The sequence below is a fragment of the Schistocerca gregaria genome, chromosome 6 (genome assembly GCF_023897955.1).
Source record: "Schistocerca gregaria isolate iqSchGreg1 chromosome 6, iqSchGreg1.2, whole genome shotgun sequence".
NCBI classification, from domain to species: Eukaryota; Metazoa; Arthropoda; class Insecta; order Orthoptera; family Acrididae; genus Schistocerca; species Schistocerca gregaria.
In genome coordinates, this window is record NC_064925.1 from 358,542,101 (window position 1) to 358,566,193 (window position 24,093).

General features: G+C 43.8%; 1 protein-coding gene across 1 annotated transcript in view; it reads right to left on the reverse strand.

The window, feature by feature from the left end:
• Positions 1 to 13,961: 13,961 nt before the first annotated feature.
• LOC126278519 (orexin/Hypocretin receptor type 1-like) overlaps positions 13,962 to 24,093 on the reverse strand; it is a 1,135,944-nt gene continuing 1,125,812 nt past the window's right edge. Inside the window, exon 7 of the mRNA XM_049978684.1 lies at positions 13,962 to 14,551. Within this exon, the coding sequence (XP_049834641.1) occupies positions 14,349 to 14,551 (203 nt within the window). The 3' untranslated portion in view covers positions 13,962 to 14,348. The remainder of the gene's footprint in view (positions 14,552 to 24,093) is intronic.

The window sequence follows — 24,093 nt, forward strand, 5'->3', positions numbered from 1 at the left end:
AAGATACAAGATCCTCGCTGTTACAAATTCATCACCGCACCACACTCTGCTTGTCCGACTGTGGAACAAATGTTCTTTTATCATGTAAGCAAACAGACATTTTGAGATCAACCACTGGAGCAGATACGTGACGAGTCTTCGTAACTCCTCAGCTGTTAGGAGTTCCAGAGTTTCCTCTCTAAAACGCTTGTATCTACATCCACATCTACATGTACATGGATACTCTGCAAGGCACATTTAAGTCCTGCCAGAGGGTTCATCGAACCACCTTCAAAATTCTCTTTTATTCCAATCTCGTATTGCGCGCAGAAAGAATGAAAAACTATATCTATCCGTACGAGCTCTGATTTCCCTTATTTTATCTTGGTGATCGTTCTCTCTATGTAGGTCGGGGTGAACAAAATATTTTTGCATTCGGAGGAGAAAATTGGTGATTGGAATTTCGTGAGATGGTTCCATCGTAACGAAAAATGCCTTTCTTTTAATGATGTCCAGCCCAAATCCTGTATCATTTCTGTGACACTCTCTCCCATATTTCGCGATAACAAAAAACGTCCTGCATTTCCTTGAACTTTTTTGATGTACTCCGTCAGTCCTATCTGGTAAGGATCCCGCATCGCGCTGCAGTATTCTAAAAGAGAACGGACAAGCGTAGTGTAGGCAGTCTCCTTAGTAGACCTGTCACATTTTCTAAGTGTCCTGCCAATAAAACACAGTCTTTGGTTAGTCTTCGCCACAACATTTTCTATGTGTTCCTTCCAATTTAAGTTGTTCGTAATAGTAATAACTAGGCATTTAGTTGAATTTACGGCTTTTAGATTAGACTGATTTATGTGTGACCGAAGTTTAACGAGTTCCTTTCAGCACTCATGTGCATAACCTCAAACTTTTCGTTATTTAGGGTCAACTGACACTTTTCGCACTATTCATATATCGTTTATAAATCGTTTAGCAGTTTGTTTTGGTCTTCTGATAAGTTTATTAGTCGCTGAACGACAGTGTCATCATCAAACAACCGAAGACGGCTGCTCTGATTGTCTCCAAAATCGTTAATATCGATAAGGAACAGCAAAGGGCCTATAACACTACCTTGGGAAACGGCAGAAACCACTTCTGTTTTAATCGATGACTTTCCGTCAATTACTACGAACTGTGACCTCTCTGACAGGAAATCACAAATCCAGTCATAGAACTAAGACGATATTCCATAAGCACGGAATTTCACTACGAGCCGCTTGTGTGGTACAGTGTCAAAAGCCTTCTGGAAATTTAGAAATACGGAATCGATCTGAAATCCCTTGTCAATAGCACTCAACACTTCATGTGAATAAAGAGATAGTTGTGTTTCACAGGAGCGATGTTTTCTAAACCCATGATGGCTGTGTGTCAATAGTTAGTTTCGTTCGAGGTAATTCATTATGTTCGAACACAATATATGTTCCAAAATCCTGCTGCCTATCGACGTTAACGATATGGTATACAGTCTGGACCAGAAGACTTGCTTTCATTGAGTGATTTAAGTTGCTTCACTACTCCGAGGATATTTACTTCTACGTTACTCATGTTGGCAGCTGTTATCGATTAGAATTCTGGAATATTTACTTCGTCTTCTTTTGTGAAGGTATTTCGGAAGGCTGTGTTCAGTAACTCTGCTTTGGCAGCACTGTCTTCGATAGTATCTCCATTGCTATCGTGCAGAGAAGATATAGATTGTTTCTTGCCGCTAATATACTTCACATACGACCAGAATCTCTTTGAATTTTCTGCCAAGTTTTGAGACAAAGTCTCGTTGTGGAAACTGTTATAGGCATCTCGCATTGAAGTCAGCGCTAAATTTCGAGCTTCTGTAAAAGATCGCCAATATTGTGGATTTTTCGTCTGTTGAAGTTTGGCATGTTTGTTTCGTTGTTTCTGCAACAGTGTTCGCTTATTTTTCGATGATTTGATGATTACCGTATTCAATCTCGCTACGACAACCCTGTCTTCAATAATCCCTGAATCGCTTTTGATGCTCGTTGTTAACTCAGGATTATTTGTTGCTAAGAGGTCAAGCGTGTTTTCACAACCGTTTGCTATTCGCGTGGGCTCATGAACTCACTGTTCGAAATAATTTTCAGAGAATGGGTTTAGCACAACTTCGGATGATGTTTTATGCATACCTCGGATGATGTTTTATGCATACCTCCGGAATTAAACATGTATTTTCGCCAACATATCGAGGGTAAATTAAAGTCACCACCAACTATTATCATATGAGTCGGGTACGTGTTTGAATCAGACTAAAGTGTTCTTTGAAGCTTTCAGGAAGTGTACCACCTAAATTGGGAGTCGTTAAAAGAATCTAATTCTTATTTTATTCCGATTGCCAACAATGACCTCTGCCCATACTAACTCACAGGAAGTATCTACTTCAAAACGCGACAAGTTTAACTACTTCTGAGAGCAACAAACACGCCACCGCCAACCGTATTTAGCCTATCCTTTAGGAACACTGTTAGGTTCTTCGTAAAAATATCGGCTGAGCCTATATCCGGCTTTAGGCAGCTTCCAGTGCCTATAACGATTTGAGCATCAGTGCTTTCTATGAGCGCTTGGAGCTCTGGTACATTTCCAATACAGCTACGACAATTTACAACTGTTATACCAATGGTTCCTGTATCTACGTTTTTCCAGTGTTCAGCCTGCACCCTTTATGACAGAAGCCCTTCTTGTGTTTTCCCGAGACTCTATAACCTAAAAAACCGCCCCTGTTACCCGTGTAGCAGCCTCCTGCGTGTAGTGGACACCTGACCTATTCAGCGGAATCCGAAACCCAGCCACCCTTTGGCGCAAGTCATCTGCAGCCTACACGGTCGCAGGACCGTCTGAGGCTCTGATTCAGACCCTCCACTCGGCTCTGTACCAGAGGTCCGCAATCGGTCCTGTCGACTATGCTACAAATGGTAAGCTCTGCTTTCATCTTGCAAGCAAGACTGGCAGCCTTTACCACTTCTATTAGCCGCTCTAAACCAGAGAGAATCTCTTCTGATGCAAAGTGACACAAATCATTGGTTCCGACGTGAGCCACCACCTGCAGTTGGCTGCACCATGTGCTCTTCATGCCATCCGGGAGGACCCTTACGACATTTGGAATGACTCCACCCGGTATGCACACGGAGTGCACGTTGGATTTCTTACCCTCCTTGTCGGCCAAGCCCCTAAGAGGTCCCATAATGCGCCTAACGCTGGTGCTCCCTACTATCAATAATCCCACTCTCTGCGATTGCCCGGATGTTGCAGGCCGAGTGGTTTCCTCTGAAACAGGACAGGCGACATCATCTGGCTCAGCGACAGTGTTAGCCATACACAGCACATGGAACCTGTTCGTCAGACAAACTTGGGAGGCCTTACATGCGGCCGCCTGGGAAGTCTTTCGCCTCCTGCTTCGCCCTGAGGCGACCTCCTGCTCTACTACAGGTGAAGGGTCAGCCTCCGTGCGAGCAGTAACTGGGTTGGCCACCAGTGAGGACCGATCGGAGGACTCCGACCTGCTGGACATCCATTGGATCCCCACGGCCCGGCCACAACAGTGGTGCCCTTCCACTGCAGCCTCAAGCTGTGTAACCGAAGCCCTCACTGCCTGAAGCTGAGAGCGAAGTGTCACCAACTCGGCTCGCATACACACACAACAATCGCAGTCTCTGTCCATACTAAAGGCCGTGGAAAAGTAAACTATGCTGATAAACGGACTATCGGCACGTGCTGTGCAACTCTACTGTATACTCTGACGAAAAGGCACGACCTGTGTCTAGTAATACGCAGATATTCAAAAACATATCTACCGAGGCACTCAGATGAAACTAAATAATTTGCCCCTGATTTGGACCTTTCAATATGTCTCAAAATCAGTTTACTTCCGTCGCAAACAAAAACGCGACAACTGTGGCTATTAGATATTAAGTATGAAGTATTTAAGCAAGAAGAAGATATAATAATATTCGCTCCTAGTTAGGAACTCCTAAATGACAAAAACCGTTTACTTACCTGTTGCTACGTCTGTCTCGGTCGGCTACTGCTGCCTGACTTCTACGCAGCAGATAAAGTAGTTCTAAATGTGTATGATTCCTTACTACCTACAAAGACAGGGAAACGAAGTATCATGCTGCGTAGTAGGGCACACTGTGAGTCAGGGGAAATGAATCAGCAGCTGCCGAAATCAAGGAGATAATCCCCCAACGTGCCATCACCTTCCTGTTGTGGTGCAGCGTCTTTCGTAGATGGGGAAGAAGAATGACTGCAAGTTACAGACAATAAGCGAAGGCTAGTAAAGTTAGCAACTCCACTATACTGTACTTCCTTCTAGCCATAAGTCAAGATGAACTCTTGATCAATCATATACAACACGTCTCTGGGTAACGTGGCTTCCTGTTTCACCGAGAGGACCGTCCAATACATGAAGCTCGTAACGTACACATCGCAGTGCGCCACAGTTTGGATGATTGTTTTCCGTGTTCTTGAGAAGGGCCATCAGTTAATTTGCCAGCAGATCTGTGTTCTACCTTAGGTGACACTGAGACGTTTGTAGAACCACGATGAACTCTGAAATTTGCCACTGGCTCCGTAAAATGTGAGCGAGAAATTTTTAAAGTATCAGGATCGCTAGCACGTGAACATTTATCTAAGTAAATCCGTCGGCCACGTAGCCCTTTGTGGTTCATTTAGCCATCCATGTTTTAATAAGAACTCTGAATTTTCCTTAACTTTCAGGTTGCATGTTAGTGTGAGGGACCAGGTAAAGTTAAGAATAGGAGAGAGTGAATGCAATATTAGGTTAGATTATATGTTAATAGTTTGTAATGATTTATACGTTTCAGGCGCATTCGTTTCTAATTTCAGTGAAGCCTTTGATAACCTCGTAGTGAAACGCCCGTAAAACATAAAGACAAACACTCTTTCTTTGACGATACTGCGGAGAACCTATTCATTTTCGTAATTTAGTAGTGAAGTCATTTTTCAGCATCTTTCTGGAGTATCACATCTAAAACGCTTCAATTCACTTCACTTGCAGTTTTTCTCTCATCCATGCTCTATTTAATATTTACCTATTTTTGGTACTAGCAGGCACCTTTTGGTGAGAAATGCTCTACTTGTGTTACTGAAGTCCCCTATTGTTTCGTCAGCCATCCATTGTTTCTAGGGTCCCTGAATTCCTTCAATTTGACCAACATATGGTCCACAATTTGGATGTTAATATTTGTTAAGCTCATTCCTGCCATGCCTTGTAAGGTGACTATTCTCACATATAAATGTAACTCCATCCTGTGTTCAGGATGGTGGGACAGAGGTTGGTGGAGGAATTGTAATAACACCGTATCAACCTCTGTTATTCTGATAGTGTTTTATTAGGCAGTTTAATTATACAACCAGTTTCGAAGTTCCAATCACGTCACCTTCAGGCCTGTTGGACGAATGACACTAAGTATTACTTATGCGTGCATAAGACAAGGCAACAATGCTCGTATGTGATACCATAGATACCCGAACTTCATGAGGATGTGTCTCTTCACACATGTGATTGTCAGTATATTATTTCTATCAAACTGGTCTCTTTTCTCCATTCACACTCTTTCTATTGTTGCCTACTCTTTCAAATCCTTAAAGATATTTTGACTTTTCTCGCATTGGGGAGATATCGGTCTCGATTACATTAACTTCCTTGAAATACCTACCATTTCATTTTAAGAGCTTTATATTGTTGTATTCTTGTCTTTTCCTTAGCATTTATGTATTTCCATCTTTCGTCGACCAGCTGAAGTATTTCGTAGGTTACCCACTATTTCTTAGCAGTTACGTTTCTTCACACCCATGTTAGTTTACCCAACTTCTGTGATTACTGTCTTCGGAGTTGTCCGTTCCTCCTTAACTGAACTGCAATTATTGTATTCATTATCGCAGCAGCGACAGCCTCGGAAGATTTCGAAGTCTCATCAGTATCCTGGATATTTCAGCATGCTAATCACCTTTATTAAATTATGATGCGAGTACGCCTTATTGTCCAATACCTGATGAGAATCTTTGTCTCACCTTGATTTAATGGAGTTGGTATCTTCTTATGCCTCCAGGCTTTCACCATGTTGGTTGTACCTCCAGGATTTAGAAAGTTGCTAGTTGTCGTTGCCTAGTTCAACGAAGTCAAAAAATCGTCACAGTTTATATATAGGAAAAGCGTCGAGAAAAGCAATACATTTTGAAACCAGTTCATTATTTTTAATTAAATTTTACCAACAATTGCCTTCTATGACATTCATCCAGTACAGGAGAAATAATTTTGAATATGTCTTCGATATGTCTATGGAAGTAGGTCTAAATGAGATCATTTACAGCGTCTGTCTATGGAACAATACATGCGAAAAAAAAATTCATTCAATTGTTTTGTTAACCGATTCATATTATTTTTCTAAAAACCGAACTTTATATATATGTGTGCGCACTCGACATGTGGTCTTTGCATTTGGGGGGTGGCGCATGGTGGTACCATGTAACAAGGTGAATCAGTATTATCAAACATGTCACTGATACGGAGCTTTGCAGCAGATATCGCTTTCTGGCACAAGAAAACAATACGAAGTTTCCCTATGAGCTGCATTTGAGCCGTAATGCTAAATACAGAATATCTATATGCCTCTAGTTGGTTCGTCGTAATTGTCTTCTATTAACTGGCGATTTGCTCTCGTTTAGTGTCCATGTTGAACAAGGGCATAAGTGACTGTGCCATAATCTTATGAGCCTTGCGAGAGATATGCGATGGTAACGGTATTATGGTCACATAGACTTCTTCGAGAATATGTTTACGAAATTTTGGTCGCACATCGACCTGGATGTTATTCCCGAATCTAAATTGTCTGTATTATTTTGCGAAAAACTCGTCTTATTTCAGCTAAACCCGTATCAGAATTATCCACACATTAAAGTGACCCTACGCTGAGGTAAAAGAAAAAAATTCTTGGAGTACAAATCATTTGTTTCCTTCTGCTGATAATGCTCTTACTACTTGACAGTTCGCCAATTTATAGCAAAATTGAAGAAATATGCCCCATACAGCGTCAGTTACTAAATCAGAAATAGTATTCCCGCTTACAGAATGCATGAATGCATCGACCAAAATTGTAACATAATGCTCCACACATCATCTTACAAAAAAATTATAGCACCATAGCACACATTATAGCCATGGTATCCATCACATCGATCCTGCTCTCTCGAGTAGTTACTGATGTTACGTTAATGGAGTGTGATTAGTCAGTTACAAATTGGCTCCTACAAATATGCTTCAATTGGGTGCTGAATGCTGCAGTATTCCTTTCTCCACATCAGCGAAATTCCACTCATATGCATTTGGAATGTCTCACATCAAGAGGCACTTGTTTGGAGATTATTTTAACTCAGTGCTACTACTTTGAAGTCATAAATTTGTAGGGCATAAGAATGCAGCGGTATGATGTTTTTAAACCTTATGAAAATCTGTCTACGTCTAAACTTGTGAAAACTGTCTTGACGTTTGTCATTTGTCTGAAAATTTTCGTCCGTTTTCCAATAAAATCTTGGTTCTAAGACCGTAGGATTTTATTGTAGAATACTGTCACCTTGGGAAATTACAGTTGTGTCATTGTATGCAATAAAGAAACTAACAGCAACGGTAATTGCATTATTTCTTAAAAAATAAGCCGTCATCACCTCCTTTCTTATAAAAGGAGTCGTCACTGTTTTACAATCGAATGAATCAGTGCAGGTTGGCAATGGTACATAAATAATACCTAATGTTGGAAGGGTTCACTTCGACTCTTGTAACTACTTTTTTACGTGTGATACCCCGTATAACACGATTTGTGACCCAAAACTGGACACAGCCCACGTTTTGGAACGACTACATCATCCAGGGTATTTACTGCATCAGTCAATGATTTCTATGTAGGATAGATTCGTTTTGTAACACTGTAATAAAATGTGTAATTGTTAAGCATTAACCATCGTCCTCGTATTATTATAGGCATTCGTATCCCGGTTTTTTAGCCTCTGTATTTATATAGACTGAATGTAGGTGAGTGCATGTGTGTTGAGTTTACTGTACTGTGATAGGAAATCTTCCATGACCCTGAACTTTGTACATAGTTTTAGCAGTTTATTTTATCGTTGAGATAGCAGCTTACATAGTCAGTTGAGGTCGAGATAGTTTTACATATAATGGAAAGGTACTGCCACATCGTGATAGGATTACAAGAAAATCGTCAACGATATTACATTACATTTCTTCGAAACAAAGTACTTAAGAGGTACAGAACATCATTTATAATCTAGAGATGAGAAGCCAGTCCAGGATTTACATGTGTGGGCGTCACAAAACATTAAAACCAAAGCTCACGCTGACTTTTGTTAGAGAAAAAAATTTTCACATATCTTGTGTGCACGTCATCTTCTTGTCTCAAAATAAGACATGCTTGATGTTATGCTACATGAGCATGTAAAAATGGCTGGAAAGAAATCTAACATATACGATTTGCCTGATGTTTGCATCTTTCCTGCTCCTTGTCTGGTAGTTGCCTTGATTTTAGAAGTAACAGTACAACCATGACACTGTAGTTTCTGCTAGACGAGGAAGTTACTATACATTCACCGTTGATGACAGGACAATCTCTTATTTGAACAGAAGATTGCTGTGATACCATCTGAAACCCTGCTGTCGGTGTCAGCTGATGGAAACAATAAAAGTTCTAACATTACTATAGCTAAAATGTCTGCCAATACTTGTGAAAACAAAAAGAAAGAAAAGAGGTTAATCTGATGCTGTGCTAATTCTATTTCTAATACCTGAGCTTGTGTGGAAACTACTATAGACCGAACTGTGTTCTTCTAAAGTGTAGACACTAAATCCTTCGTTTGATGTGATTGGCGACGTGTATAACTGTGCAGTGCAACTGTCGGAAGTCAGCCCCTCCATACAGTGGTCGAGCTAGATGCTGCGTCGTAAACAACGGCGTGATGAATCACAGACACTCTATGTTCCTTTACTAACCAGTATATGACGTGACCTGTACACTACAGCAAGACTGCATAAAAGTCCTCCTATGAGTGCTGTTGTAACTGTGAGAACTCCTGCTACCTGCAGTGTCTATGGTGTCTCGATAATCAGTACTGATACACACGTAGCCTTAAAAGGTGCAATCGGTTACAAACGTTTCTAAATATTTAAAAAAGTAGCGTATGCTATATGTAACTGTTTAAAAGAAGCTCTCTCACTTCTGCTTCCCACCATTTGTACATTGGACTGACGTATTGACCGATTTTTGCAACAGTTCAATGAGGTAACCATCTTGGGCAACCATCCTTGATCGTGACATCATGGAGACAGCCATCTTGACCTTGAGAGAACCAGTAGGATAGGTGCCCTTGACTAGGGCAGAGTGGTCTGGGAAGGGGAAGGAGGAGGGGCAGCAGATTGGGAGGGGGCTATTAAATCAGTGATAACGGTAATATCTGGGGAGATAAGGCTGACAGGTCATAAATTACTATTCCAAAATCGCAACGAACAGAACAATTGCACTTGTAAGGAAGGGGGAAGAGCCCTATAAATCACTGTTAAGTGTGATTGGTTAGGAAGGTAGGGGTGACACGTCATAACCCAAACTGTGCTTATACATCTCAAACAAAAGGATGTGTGTTCTTGGACTTCCTTTCAATATAAAAACTGGCCTAAACAGTTAGAGAGGAGAAAGGGGAGGGTAGAGTGTATCCTCTGACACATCGATGGTCAAATCCCTGCTTGTATGCCAAAATCACCATACCTACTCTTCCCACCTCTTTATGCTGATAACAAATCTTAATGAGACTGTTGATGTTACTGGCTATGTGTATTTATCTGTTTCCCTTTCACTTCAGTGATCCCTACATTATCTAATCTTTTCATTTTTTATCGCTTTTTATCAGATTCAGACTGTTGATATTCACATAGAATGTCACTTTAACTGTGTCTCAATTTTTTTCAAGAATCAATATTGCTTCCATACCATTTCCATACTTCACGGCTGCAGATAATCATGGCAGCTTAGGTGGTAATTTTGCCTAAATTAACTGCCATAAATATATGTTTAAGAGCGACGAACGTACATTTATTAGTATTTCGTGTTTTCTCTCGCAATGCATGCATTGATATTTCCCATAACTGACTATTACGCCAAGTATTTCTTTGCGCTAGTACTTTGAATTCACTTTAGAGTTTTCGAGAAATCTTGGCATACTTAAAGCTCCATGTGTCTTCAAACATAGTCGAGTATTTGTATCTGTGCGCGTGCAGTTTCTGTTCGTGTGTGTATACAGTGCTGAGTATGGATTTTCGACGCATTTTCCCTTGCTCTGTACTTACTCACAGGAGTATTTTCTTGCATGGTGAAACTTACTTAAAAATTTGTTGAAGGTCTTCTAATACCGCCATGGAAGTGAGCCGATTTTCAAGGTCACTTAATGATACTGTATTAAAGAAAGAATGAATCTTTCACTTTGCAATGGAGTATGTGCTGTTTTTAAACTTCATACAAGATCAAAACTGTGTGCTTCATAGGGTTTCGACCCGGTACTTCTCGGAATTAGAAGCGGTAATAACGGATCGTGGATTATGTTTCGGTACACAAAGACTTCACACACTGTCGCAAGATACGTATTTGGCGTCTGGAATACATAAAATAAACAAGACACACTAATTCATAGGTTTATATGTAACGAGAAAGAACTAAATGTGGAAATGAGTCTGCAAAAATACTGCTTTGATCTCCATAAGAGCAGAAAATTCTCATAAAGCCGGAAGCAAAATGCTGTTCTGATAAGAAAAAAGAACACTTATATCATGTGGTTAACGGAAATATACTTACCCGACGTTGTCAATAAGAAGCGAGTGCCGACCGAAATTATTTTATTATATGGACGGTTTGCCAGTACAAGACAACTGCCAGAGGAACAGGAACACAACAACCACAAAGAAGCATGTTGTACACAGACTTCTCAAAAACAGGAATTAGTAGGAAGAGATAAAGGCCTGGGGCACTGCATGAAGAAAGTGTACTCCGAAAAAACACCTCTCATAGAAATTTTACCTTGAATCTTAAACTGTAGACCTAAGAAGACATGATCGTAGTTGGTTCGAATAAAGCGTTCCGAAAGACAGATTTAATTTTCTTTAAAAAGATATTGATATTAAGAAGAGGAAAGGTAAAACGCTAGTTCAGTAGTTCTTTTTTGTGTTCGATTCACTATACTATTAAATTATTTATTAAATTTGACGTCGTTCTTTAAGGCATGTGAATGACAACATGAATAGGTGTTGTGACAATAGAAAATTTTAATGTTTATACTTGCTTTTGTGACCATAATAAGAGTCCAGGCTCCATAGGCAAACAGCCAGCTGAGATTAAGAAATAGTCAACCAGGACGTAGGGATAAGATAAGCGGCGGAGGCTGCCAAGTATGGCTTGTTGATCAAATAACTTAATGTTTCACTTCCTGCCAGAGCAAGCAGCAAGGGTCAAACATGCGCAATGGAAGACGCAAACACCAGGGCGATAATACAGCAAGAGAGAGCGTCAGTCACGTGCAGAAAAGACTCGTGTGGAACCAAATTAACTTGTGTACAGCTAGTAACAAAAGTGGCGTGAGGAACCGAAGCCATTCTTGCGCAAGCCGACAATTAGAAACGAGAGTGTCGTGTGGAACCATAGGCATTCTTGTGCAATTCAATCAGAAATGAAATGGTCATGTGAAACAAATTAACTCGAGTGCACCCAAGTACATGAGAAAAGAAATAAAAGGCCGGCAGCGAAATAGCTAGATGCAGAGATTCAGATGCAGATTCAGAGCCAGTGCCGGCAGTTTGGTGATTCCGCAGCGAGACGCCAGCGGGGCTGAGTAGGCCCATAGCAGCCGATACAGCTGATAAAGACTTCAACTACGAGAAGACGGTGATAGACTCTGGCGGACACTCAGGAACTGCAGTTCCAGTAGGATTTCTAGAGTTTCACTAGAATTGTGTTGAACAGAGGCTGTCAGTCTTTGTCTCAATTACTTAGAGAGATTTCAGTGCTAATCAAGAACAAGTGATTGCTTTGTACTTGTTTCTTATATGTACCAGCAATTAGCTTTGAAGTAGCAAGTCCGAATAAATAGACTGAATCTTACTAAGGGGTTTGTGGTCCAACACCTCACATAAGTATATGTGAGAATAAACTTGATAGAAACTAACTAAACTTTCCTGCCTTTTGCAGTTCTGCAACTTATTTTCAGGAAAATTATTTGCTTCAAACCAAGGAGGTTCCCCCCTCTCATGTCCGATATAAAGGTTGACAATAATTTATAACTAACCCATTGTCGTTAACGTCCCGATTGCGCTACGCAGTTCGCATTTACTTCATTCTGGTATAGTCAGGCTGTGCCGGGACGCATCGCAGGTCACACTAATTCAGAGATACAACCGTGGTTCCTTATAGAAGAGACACGTGAAGGAGACAACAAAATGAAAGGAAAAAGTTATTGCAAAGAAATGATGAAGAAACAACAACCAGAGAGAGCAAAACTGGCAAGACACTTAGGGCTATGAGGAACGAAGGAGGCCATTAAAAATAGATTAGTCAGTAAGAGCGTAGCCCCCAGATGCAGCGTTCCACGTTTGAGTCGTAGCATGACACACAGTTTCTCGCTACCAGTTACAAATAATTATCTTTGTACAAAATTGTTCTATCATTTTGAGTAGGGGAAGAAATTACTGTTTTGAAGAGCCTGCCGCAGCGCGTTGTGTGAAGCAGTCGCCCTCCGTTTCTGGCGGTGGCGCCGCTGTGGCAGTCGCAGATTTGGTGTCTCCCTCTGGTGGGAAAGGGGAAAGGTTGCCTGTTCACGTGAATTTAAGTGGCGCTGTGAGCTCGCCAGTCGGTCAGTTGGTCAATCGGAGTGAGTCTGGGTCAGTCACTCGTCACTTGTTGCTGGTCTGTCTCTCGATCGCATTTGTGGGGCAGTACTAACTGTCTCTCATTCGGAGTGCTAGTATGTCTGTCGTTTGGATCAAACCTTAAAGCCGGGAAAATGAGAGTCTTGCCACTCCACCAGTAACAGAACTCAGTTAGTGGTCGCTCGGTTGGGGCTGAGTTCCTGCATCTGAGTCTGCACGTTATGCCGCCAGTCTGCTCGAGTTGCTCAGGCTATGGTCATTGGCGGTTAAATCGATCGGTTGGTCGCCACTAGAGTCCAGTGGGCCGCGCCGTATAGCGAGGGGTAGTAGCTTCGCTGCCGACACGAGAGCAACAGGAGTCAAACCACGACATCGGTCTGGCCGGCGCGAGCTGCGACGCCGTGAGACGGGAGATCGGCGCGCCTTCCTGCGTCCGTTGAAGCGACTCGCAGCGGACTGTTCGGGAGAGCGTTTTGGGGGCCCTGCGCCAGGTCTTCACAAGAAATCGCAGTTTATTAGAAGTTAAGTGATTGGAGATATGTTGTTGTCATTTAATTGTTAAATTCTACTTGTTTTCTTGGTGTGGTCACCTGCCACTTTGTTTTGGGGTCGTCCCACCATTCTTCTCTGTTTGCCCACCCGCGGAAAGGTGGTTATTTATGAATTGGGTGGTCTGTCTTTCCCTTGTGGAGTAGGAGCGGGTTTGATCAACCTACGGCTCGAGTTGTTCGGTAATCTCCATGTCAATCTGCCATATGTTAATAGGTGCCTCTGTCATGTTTGTCGGATTCGGTGTTAACGAATTTATTGCTTGAAGTGTAACGGCCGAATTCCTGAAATATCTTTTTATCTTGCCTACCATCTTGAGATCCGGTATATGTACAAATGGGAAGGTGTTTGAAAAATATTTCGTCTGCAGATCTCTTGAACATAAGGGGATGTAGGATGATGATCGTGTGGGAAAGCACCCCAGACGATTCAAAGATGGACATTCATTGGTATGGCAAAAACCATTTTTTATTATTAACTGATTTATTGGAAGTTCTCCGAGAACAAATTTGATAAACATCACTCTGTATTCACATAAGGTTATTTCCTCTTTGGCAACAAAGTATCTCTGAAGTCTCACTCCACTAGCGACCACAATACGAAGTGTTCCGGAAGTACCTCACTTCCTGGCGTCTGACGGTTGCGGGTAAGGAGGTGTCCTGCCAGACAGAGAGCAGTGGCTGGGGGATGGCGCCTAGCGGTGCATCACCAGAGAGGTGGGGGCGACGGAGGCGAGCGTGGTGGTGGCCGTGGCGGAGGAGGGGGTGGCCCAGGTGACGCGCAGGCGGCCGGGGGCGGCGCAGCAGGAGGAGCGCTCGGCGGCCGCCCGGTGCGCGGGTCAGGGCCCGGGGCCGCGCCGGTACAGTGAGCGCATCTCGTGGCCGGCAGATGACGCGGCGCCGCCGCCCCCAGGCCTCTGGCGCGCGCCGCCGTGGCGGGCCACCATTGCAGCCGAGGGAGCGGCGCCGGGCGCCGGCGAGTAGCGATTGCTGCCGTAGGCGCACGTCCAGAACAGCCGCCGGAACTCCGCGCGGAACTTCCCTGCCGACACAAGACGTAACCATTCCTCTTGTATACAAACTCCTCTCTAAAACTCAAAGGCAAGTTAGACAAAGCAACATAACTAGAGTTGTTAGACTACCGTAGGCTACCGTAGACCATCAAAAGTAAGCGTACACTACGGTTGCTTTCCTAGTAGCCTTGATCAGTTAAGCTCGCATCCGCGTTAATCTGTCAGGTGTAACCTCATTTCGATTGCCTTCTTTTAGTGTCCGACCAGTGTCTTTGTATATTCTTCCAGGTATCGTAAGAGGTACCCCTTCTGTATAACTTAGTGAGTGTGTGTAAGAGGCCGCCTAACCTGAGGAGCATTTTTGTTCTGCAGAGTTATATCTCCGTCTGTTACTTGAAAATAAACAGTATCTATAATAAAATCGAAATTATCGATGTTTAATTCTACACTCCTGGAAATGGAAAAAAGAACACATTGACACCGGTGTGTCAGACCCACCATACTTGCTCCGGACACTGCGAGAGGGCTGTACAGGCAATGATCACACGCACGGGACAGCGGACACACCAGGAACCGCGGTGTTGGCCGTCGAATGGCGCTATCTGCGCAGCATTTGTGCACCGCCGCCGTCAGTGTTAGCCAGTTTGCCGTGGCATACGGAGCTCCATCGCAGTCTGTAACACTGGTAGCATGCCGCGACAGCGTGGACGTGAACCGTATGTGCAGTTGACGGACTTTGAGAGAGGGCGTATAGTGAGCATGCGGGAGGCCGGGTGGACGTACCGCCGAATTGCTCAGCACGTGGGGCGTGAGGTCTCCACAGTACATCGATGTTGTCACCAGTGGTCGGCGGAAGGTGCACGTGCCCGTCGACCTGGGACCGGACTGCAGCGACGCACGGATGCATGCCAAGACCGTAGGATCCTACGCCCTGCCGTAGGGGACCGCACCGCCACTTCCCAGCAAATTAGGGACACTGTTGCTCCTGGGGTATCGGCGAGGACCATTCGCAACCGTCTCCATGAAGCTGGGCTACGGTCCCGCACACCGTTAGGCCGTCTTCCGCTCACGCCCCAACATCGTGCAGCCCGCCTCCAGTGGTGTCGCGACAGCGTGAATGGAGGGACGAATGGAGACGTGTCGTCTTCAGCGATGAGAGTCGCTTCTGCCTTGGTGCCAATGATGGTCGTATGCGTGTTTGGCGCCGTGCAGGTGAGCGCCACAATCAGGACTGCATACGACCGAGGCACACAGGGTCAACACCCGGCATCATGGTGTGGGGAGCGATCTCCTACACTGGCCGTACACCTCTGGTGATCGTCGAGGGGACACTGAATAGTGCACGGTACATCCAAACCGTCATCGAACCCATCGTTCTACCATTCCTAGACCGGCAAGGAACTTGCTGTTCCAACAGGACAATGTACGTCCGCATGTACCCCGTGCCACCCAACGTGCTCTAGAAAGTGTAAGTCAACTACCCTGGCCAGCAAGATCTCCGGATCTGTCCCCCATTGAGCATGTTTGGGACTGGATGAAGCGTCGTCTCACGCGGTCTGCACGTCCAGCACGAACGCTGGTCCAACTGAGGCGCCAGGTGGAAATGGCATGGCAAGCCGTTCCACAGGACTACATCCAGCATCTCTACGATCGTCTCCATGGGAGAATAGCAGCCTGCATTGCTGCGAAAGGTGGATATACACTGTACTAGTGCCGACATTGTGCATGCTCTGTTGCCTGTGTCTATGTGCCTGTGGTTCTGTTAGTGTGATCATGTGATGTATCTGACCCCAGGAATGTGTCAATAAAGTTTCCCCTTCCTGGGACAATGAATTCACGGTGTTCTTATTTCAATTTCCAGGAGTGTATTTATCCGCAAGTTCTCATATACTGAAGCCCCAAAGAAACGTATACAGGCAGAATACGTCGCTGCGGTCGGCAACGCCTGTCTAAGACAACAGCTGTGTGGTACAGTTATTACATCTGTTACCGCTGCTACATTGGCAGGTTATAAAGATTTTTGGAAAATTTGGAAATTTGTGGTAAGGTTCTACGGGGCCAAACTGCTGAGGTCATCGGTCCTTATGCTTGTACACTAATTATTTAACTGAAACTGTCATACACTAAGGACAACACATACACCGATGCCCGAGGGAGGACTCGAATCTCGGACGGGGGGAGCCACGGGAACCGTAACACTATCATGATTTAAGCTAGTAGTCGGCGTACGAGTGATGCGACACAGCATCTTCGAAGTAGCAATGAAGTGAGGGTTCTCCCATACGACCAATTCACGAGTGTACAGTGAACATCAGGAATACGGAAAAGCATCAAATCTCGACATCCCTGCAGCCGAGAAAAGATCCTGCAAGAACTGGAGCAATGACGACTGAACAAAGTCGTTCAACGTATCAGAAGTGCAGCCCTTCTGCAAATTGCTGCAGATTTCGATGCTGGGCCAGCGTGTCAGGGTGCGGACCATTCAACGAAACATCACCGATAGGGGATTTCGGAGCCGAAGGCCCACTCGTGTACTCTTGATGACTGCACGACTCAAGGCTTTATGCCTTCCCTGACACGTCAACACCGACATTGGTCTGTTGATGACTGGAAACATGTTACCTGGTCGGACGAGTTGCATTTCAAATTGTATCGACCGGATGGACGTGTACAGGTATGGAGACAACCTCATAAATCCAAGGAACCCGCATGTCAGCTGAGGATTTTTCAAGCTCGTGGAGGCTCTGTAATGGTGTGGGGCTTGTGCAGTTGGAGTGATATAGGCCCCTGGTATGTGTAGATACGGCTCTCACATGTGACGCGTACGTAAGCATCATGTATGATCACCTGCGGCTATTCACGTCCATTGTGCATTCCGATGGACCTAGGCAATTACAGCAGGACACTCCACATGTGGAGAATTGCTACAGAGTGTCTCCAGGAACACTTTTCTGTTCTTTAAACACTTCAGTTGCCCACCAGACTCCCCAGACATGAATATTATTGAGCATATCTGGGATGCCTTGCAATGTGCTGTTCAGAAGAGATCTTCACCCCCTCTTACGGATTTATGGACAGTCCTTGAGGATCATGGCGGCAGTTCCTCCCAGCACTACTTCAGACATTAGTTGAGTCCATGTCACGTCGTGTTGCGGCACTTCTGCGTCCTCGCGGGAGGCCTGCACGATACCAGGTAGGTGTACCAGCTTCTTTGGCTGTCCAGTGCATAACGTTATAAAACGCAATCTGGCCAGAAAAGATTATAATCAAATAACTCAAAAAAAGTATATCAAACATTTCGAAATACTTTGCAGATGATCTTCCGGATGTCACTGCCCAACAGACAGAATATTTCGGCAGACCAGGCTCTTCATGATGGTAACGTGGTCGTTTGCCGCAATATTGTTCCCGTTGGACACTGACATCTCACATCTCAGCTGTAAACTTCTTCAGCATGAGGTACTCCAGGAGAAGAATCACATATGAAACATTGCTTCAATACTTTATTTGCACTCATCAGTAACAACATCAAAGTCTGTGGCCATGATGAAGAACGTACTGTTGAGTACAAAACAACAACAATAATAGCATAGACTTTTATTGTTTTTGCATGTAAACTATACTTGAATCAAAAATAATTGTTGTGGCTTCGCGAAAGCGCCGAAGTTACGCGATCAACTAATTTTTATTACTTATGAAATGGAATTTATGTTTTGTATCGATATAAAGTACACAATGGACTAACACTGAAGTATGTGTGGTTTTAATTATGTGCGAAACAAACAAACCAAGAAAAGGTGTTGGCTCCCTGTTGCTCTCTCACATAGTTATTTAGGTTTCTTTAACTATCAATGCTACCGGTATTGCCGATAATCCTACCATCTACTACGTCATTTACGTCTGTACCGAAACTGCCGGACAGTATCTTTGGTAGAGCATAACTCTAAACAAAACGCATTAACTACTCGACGGAGATGAATCAAACTGGAGGAGCACGTTGTCAGATTTCTCCTAGTTCTGCAGAGAAAGTTGCACGTCACATGGCATGAGCTCAGCTTGGCTAAAGCACAAAATTTGGTTCGCCGCTGACCACGAGGCAATTGAAGAAATGTGGTAGTACCATATGTATCAATCAGCGAGCATTTACGTTGTACTATGGTGGTGTTCTTCATTACAGAATGGCCCGTAGATAACGTTTGAATGAATAAACTTGTTGTTTGAGCCACTTCACCGGTAGGAGTCACCGAGTAAGTGCTTAATGCGCTTGTACTGCGATCAGAAAGTACAGGCACTGCTGCCAAGAGGAGAGGAGAAGAGGTGGTCGACCATTGTCAACTATAGTATGACCGCTACATTGTGCCACGGGCAAGAAGATTTCCACGTCAAACAGCTGGTGCAATTGCAATCACTATTAACAGGACTGAAATGCTCCCAATCTCACGCTTCACAGTGACACGGTGACTGCACTGGGACGGTCTCCTTGCCCAGAATCCAGTACTTCGTGTTCTGTTAACACCCGCACATGGACAGCAGCATTTGTGATTCTGGCAACAGCATAGGGATTGCACCACCAGTGAGTGCTCTTTTCGGGTGACAGCAGATTCAGTTCGTGAGTCTGGATGTATCGTAATATGGCGAGAAGTGGGAATGCGTAATGCACCTAGGAAAGCTGTCGAACATAATCGTTCTGGTGGTCCAGGTATTGTAGTGTGGGAAGGTATATAATGTTGCATTGATGCACTGAGCTTCGGATCTTAAAAACGTTTCGCTCACCAGTCAACGTTATTGTAACGCTCTGCTCCCTCCTCATATGCGCCTTTTGAGGGGTGCATTCGCTCCAGAATTCATTTTCGTGGAGGACAGTGTGCGACTGCATGGAACTGTGCAAGTGGAGTAGCTCCTTGAAAGACAGGCTTTTGCCCCATGGACTGGCCTGGCCGTACCGCCGACTTAAATCCCATCGAGCATGTGTGAGACACAATGGGGACACGTATTGTAGCACGTCCACATGCCCCAACGATCATCCACAAGTTGCCAGTCGAGCTGGTGGAGGAATGGAACTTCTTACCAGAAGAGGTCTTTATCAACCTTGTGGCCATCTTTCGAACATGTTGCAGAGCAAGCGTTGCTGTCTGTATTGATTACACACCCTATTAATAACTATGTCCCGTCTTTTGTATGGTCCAGGGTACCATCGCAGATAGCCGTGAGTTCCATGTAATTATTGTTTCGAATGAAATATCATTTAAGTTCGTCTTATTGCACGTTTCTTTCAATTACGTTCTATACTATGCTGTAGCCTTTTTACGTCTGTGGCCCAAGTCCCTTTGAGCTATGTTAATTGACAGTGACATCATACGTAAGTAGCTTTCGACCTTGAGTTCTGCATACAAGAATTTATTAAGAACGTAAAGCGGAGATGATAATCTAATAATCTTGGAGTACTGAAACGATTATACAGGGGAAGGAATAAAAATAAGAGATACAGCAAGATGTTAGGAATGGCCGAGAAGAAGGATTTAGCTCTACAGTAATTTAAGGCTAGGCCCAGAGGCACAGGAAGATTCCAGCATGATTACATCACGGTGAGATAGAAATTTCGAAAGCAAACATTGGATTACAAGGCGTACCGAGAACCAGGCGAGGACTATTTGGAAAGTAAGTTGCGATCTGTCGGGAAGAGGAAACCACTGTTAAAACCAAAAATGTTTTATTTGCAACATTTAGCTGTACCTTAATGCCACCTCTTTACATAGTCACCTCACTTTTCGTAGCTTTGTAGCACTACATAGACAGTCACCATAGCAGGCAGCCGTCTGATCCTTCCACCAATTATCTATGCTGATCTACAGAATGTTGTCTGTTCCAAAACGTTTATTCACGACTAGACGTCCATGTGAGGAGAGATGGGACTCAGCGGGAGCCAATACGGGCTTTACTGTCGGTGATAATCACTTCCAATCGAAAACGCTGCAGGAGCATCTGCAGAGTACGACCGAGAGTTTTCACGAAGAAGTAACCGTGTGACATTTATGTTACGTGGGTTGCTTGACATCAGGCGAGACGGCCGCTGTGGCCAAGCGGTCTACGCGCTTCAGTCCGGAACCGCGCGACTGCTACGGTCGCAGGTTAGAATCCTGCCTCGGGCATGGATGTGTGTGATGTCCTTAGGCTAGTTAGGTTTAAGTAGTTCTAAGTCCTATGGGACTGATGACCTCAGATGTTAAGTCCCATAGTGCTCAGAGCCATTTGAACATCAGGCGAAATATCTCACAATATCCTTATACTTGGCGGGAGGCGTTACTTTCTAGGCATCTTTACTAGCTCACCGAGTGCATAGAACTGAAAAGAGCAACGTTAGGTGATCGCCTAGCATACTAGAGACTCTGTCCAACACATATGAGCAAAGCTTCATCGAATTTGCGTAGTGGTTTCCATTTCGTGGAAAGAAGCGGAATAATGACGTGTTGATGAGATGTGTTTGAGTTTCTCCAGCACTGTAGATAATGCTTTCCCGATTCCCACAGTAGGCGGTTCAGTTTAAGAGGAATGTACACAAATAAAACGGGAAACCACACAGGCGGAAAAGTTAATCATACATGCAAAGAAGGTACCCGTGAAGAACGATGGGTAACTGAAGATATGCATCACAAGATCGATGAATCGACGAAAGAAGGATTTACTAAACAGCTCAGGGAAATTCAGGAATAAAGAAATATGTCACTTAGGAATGACATAAATGGGAAGTGCACAGAGGCTAAGTAGAATCGACTGCAGGAAAAATGTTAACAAATCGAAAAAGAATGGTCGTTGGAAGAGAAATTCATCAGTCAAAAAGATCAAAACAACCTTTGCTGAAATTGAAAGCTAGGGTGGCTACATTAGGAATACAGTAGAATGCACTGTTAGAAGCGGAAGAAAGACTGGATATCAGGAAAAAATCGCTGAAGACCTCCACGGAGGCGAGCATTGCGTGAAGACTTCATAGAGGAATTAGCAGTTAATAGGGAATACAAAGGCTTCTAATGTAAGAGTCAGAGTTTAAGAAAGGTTTTCAAAACTTGTGATAAAACAAGGCAAAAGGGATGGATAACATTCTCTCCGAATTTCTGAAATCATGTGCGAGAACCAAGAGAGAAGAATACGAATGGGAGGCTGAGAACGAAGTGCTCAGATTAAAAAGGGTGTAAGGCAGCCATCTGATCATACTGTTCAATCCTTACGTCGGACTCGCATTCGGAAGGACGGTCCCATCCTGCGTCCTGCCATCCTGATCTAGGTTTTCCATGATTTCCCTGTACCACTTTAGACAAATGCCGGAATGATTTCTTTGGAAGGGCATGGCCGTTTCCTTCCCGTTCCTCCCCTAATCCGAATGGACCGATGACCTCACCCATTTGTCCCCTCCCCCAGATCAATCAACCAACTTTACATCGGAGAAGCAATGGTGCAAATAAATGAAAGGTTAGGAGTAGAACTGATATTCAGGGTGAAAGATGTAACGATAGGATTAGTTGATGACATTTGTGTGCTCAGTGAAAGTCAAGATTTACAGGACATGCTGAACGAAAAAATGTTTAAATGTGTGTGAATTCCTAAGGGACCAAACTACTGAAGTCATCGGTCCCTAGACTTACACACTACTACACACCCACGCCCGAGGGAGGCCTCGAACCTCTGGCGGGAGGGGCCCCGCAATCCGTGACATGACGCCTCAAGCCGAACGGCCATGCTGAATGAGTACAGGATATGGATTGAGAGTAAGACGAATGTAACACATAGTAGCAGAAATGAGAGAAAGAATAAACTTAATGTTATGGTGGGAGAAGAGCCAACACCGCGTTACTAGAGTAGGCCGAAATGCACTCGTTTAGGTCACGCAGACTGGTGTGAGGAAGGAAGGACTATAGTGACGTGAGGTCTGGAACATGACAAGAAATTAGAATTCAGAAAGTGGACGTAGTTAGTTGATACTTAACTTTAATCCATTTATGATGAACGTCGCTCTTGACGGTACATGATTCACAATATTATCTGTTCAGATTATAGTAACTGAATACGGCGCCTTGCTAGGTCGTAGCAAATGCCGTAGCTGAAGGCTATGGTAAACTGTCGCCTCGGCAAATAAGAGTGTATGTAGCCAAACCATCGCTAGCAAAGTCGGCTGTACAACTGGTTCGAGTGCTAGGAAGTCTCTCTAGATTAGACCTGCCGTGTGGCGGCGCTCGGGTCCGACGTATACTAACGGACCGCGGCCGATTTAAAGGCAACCACCTAACAAGTGTGGTGTCTGGCGGTGATAACACACTTAACATCAAAATTGGTGACCAATAAGTATGCGAAGTTTAGGAGTCCTACTGCCTTGTATCTGACGAACGAGGCAAAAAGGATATAATAACCAGATTATGTCATGCAGAGAGGGCATTCGTGGCCAACATCAGTCTGCTAGTATCAAATATATGGCTTACTTAAAAAAGGAATTTCTGAGAATGTACGTTTCGGGCACAGCATTTATTGCAGTGAATAATGGTGAGTGGGAAAATCGGAGAAGATGAGAATCGAAGGATGTAGAAAATTAGGTGGACTGATGAGATAATGAGTGAAGAGTTTCGCAGCAGAATTGGTGAAGAAATGAACATGTGGAGAACACAGACAAGAATACGGGCAGTATGATGGGACATTTATTAACGCGTAATGGAATAATTGCTATGGTGTAACTTTGCTAGGTTGACGACAACTACTGAGCCGTCATTTTTCCAGCACGCTAGCAAGTACCGTTTGAATTACGTCCTTTGGAGGTTTTTGGTTGACGTATTGACCATGCCCGAAAGATGATTTCAGTTGTCGGCTATTCACAAACGCCATAGCGATTCTTTCGCTGTCTTTCTCTCGCATGAACGTTTATTAAAAAAAAAATTAAAACAAGTCAACTGATTGAAAATACCAACGATTACGAAATACGCGATGTTCTTCATATTATAACTGCAAGAGACAAGGAAGCTGAAGTAATTAATCGGCAGATTATGTGTGTGGAGAAAACGCTTGGCCCACTGTAATAGTAAGGATATTTTTAAAATTGGACACCAAAATCTGCAGAACGAGGAACGAACGTGGCGATCGTTTGCCATAGCTGATGACCTCTAGCAGAAAGTCCATGAAAATACTGGAGACGAAAGACGCAACACGATTTGGTCATTATCTCATGTCTTTCCTCACAAGAAGTATTTTGTATTAAATTACTATATAACGAACACAGTATCTGAAGTTGTGCGCAGGCTGGATTCCAATAATTCTGACTGACTTGTACAAAACGAATCTTTTAGACTGTGCAATGACTTTTCCCCAGAGCCACCGTGTCGAAAGCCACGAATTATTAAGCCAAATTGTCAATGGGGACGAATCATGGGTAGCTCACGGTACAACAGAAAACATGTGGAATGTAAATATTCAGTATCCTCATGAAACTGAAGTTTCAGCAAACAATATCAGCCCCAGAAAACATGTACACTGTGTTCTGCGGAAGGGGAGGGGGTCTTCCGGTTGTCATTTGTTTGTTTCTGTTTAATACAGT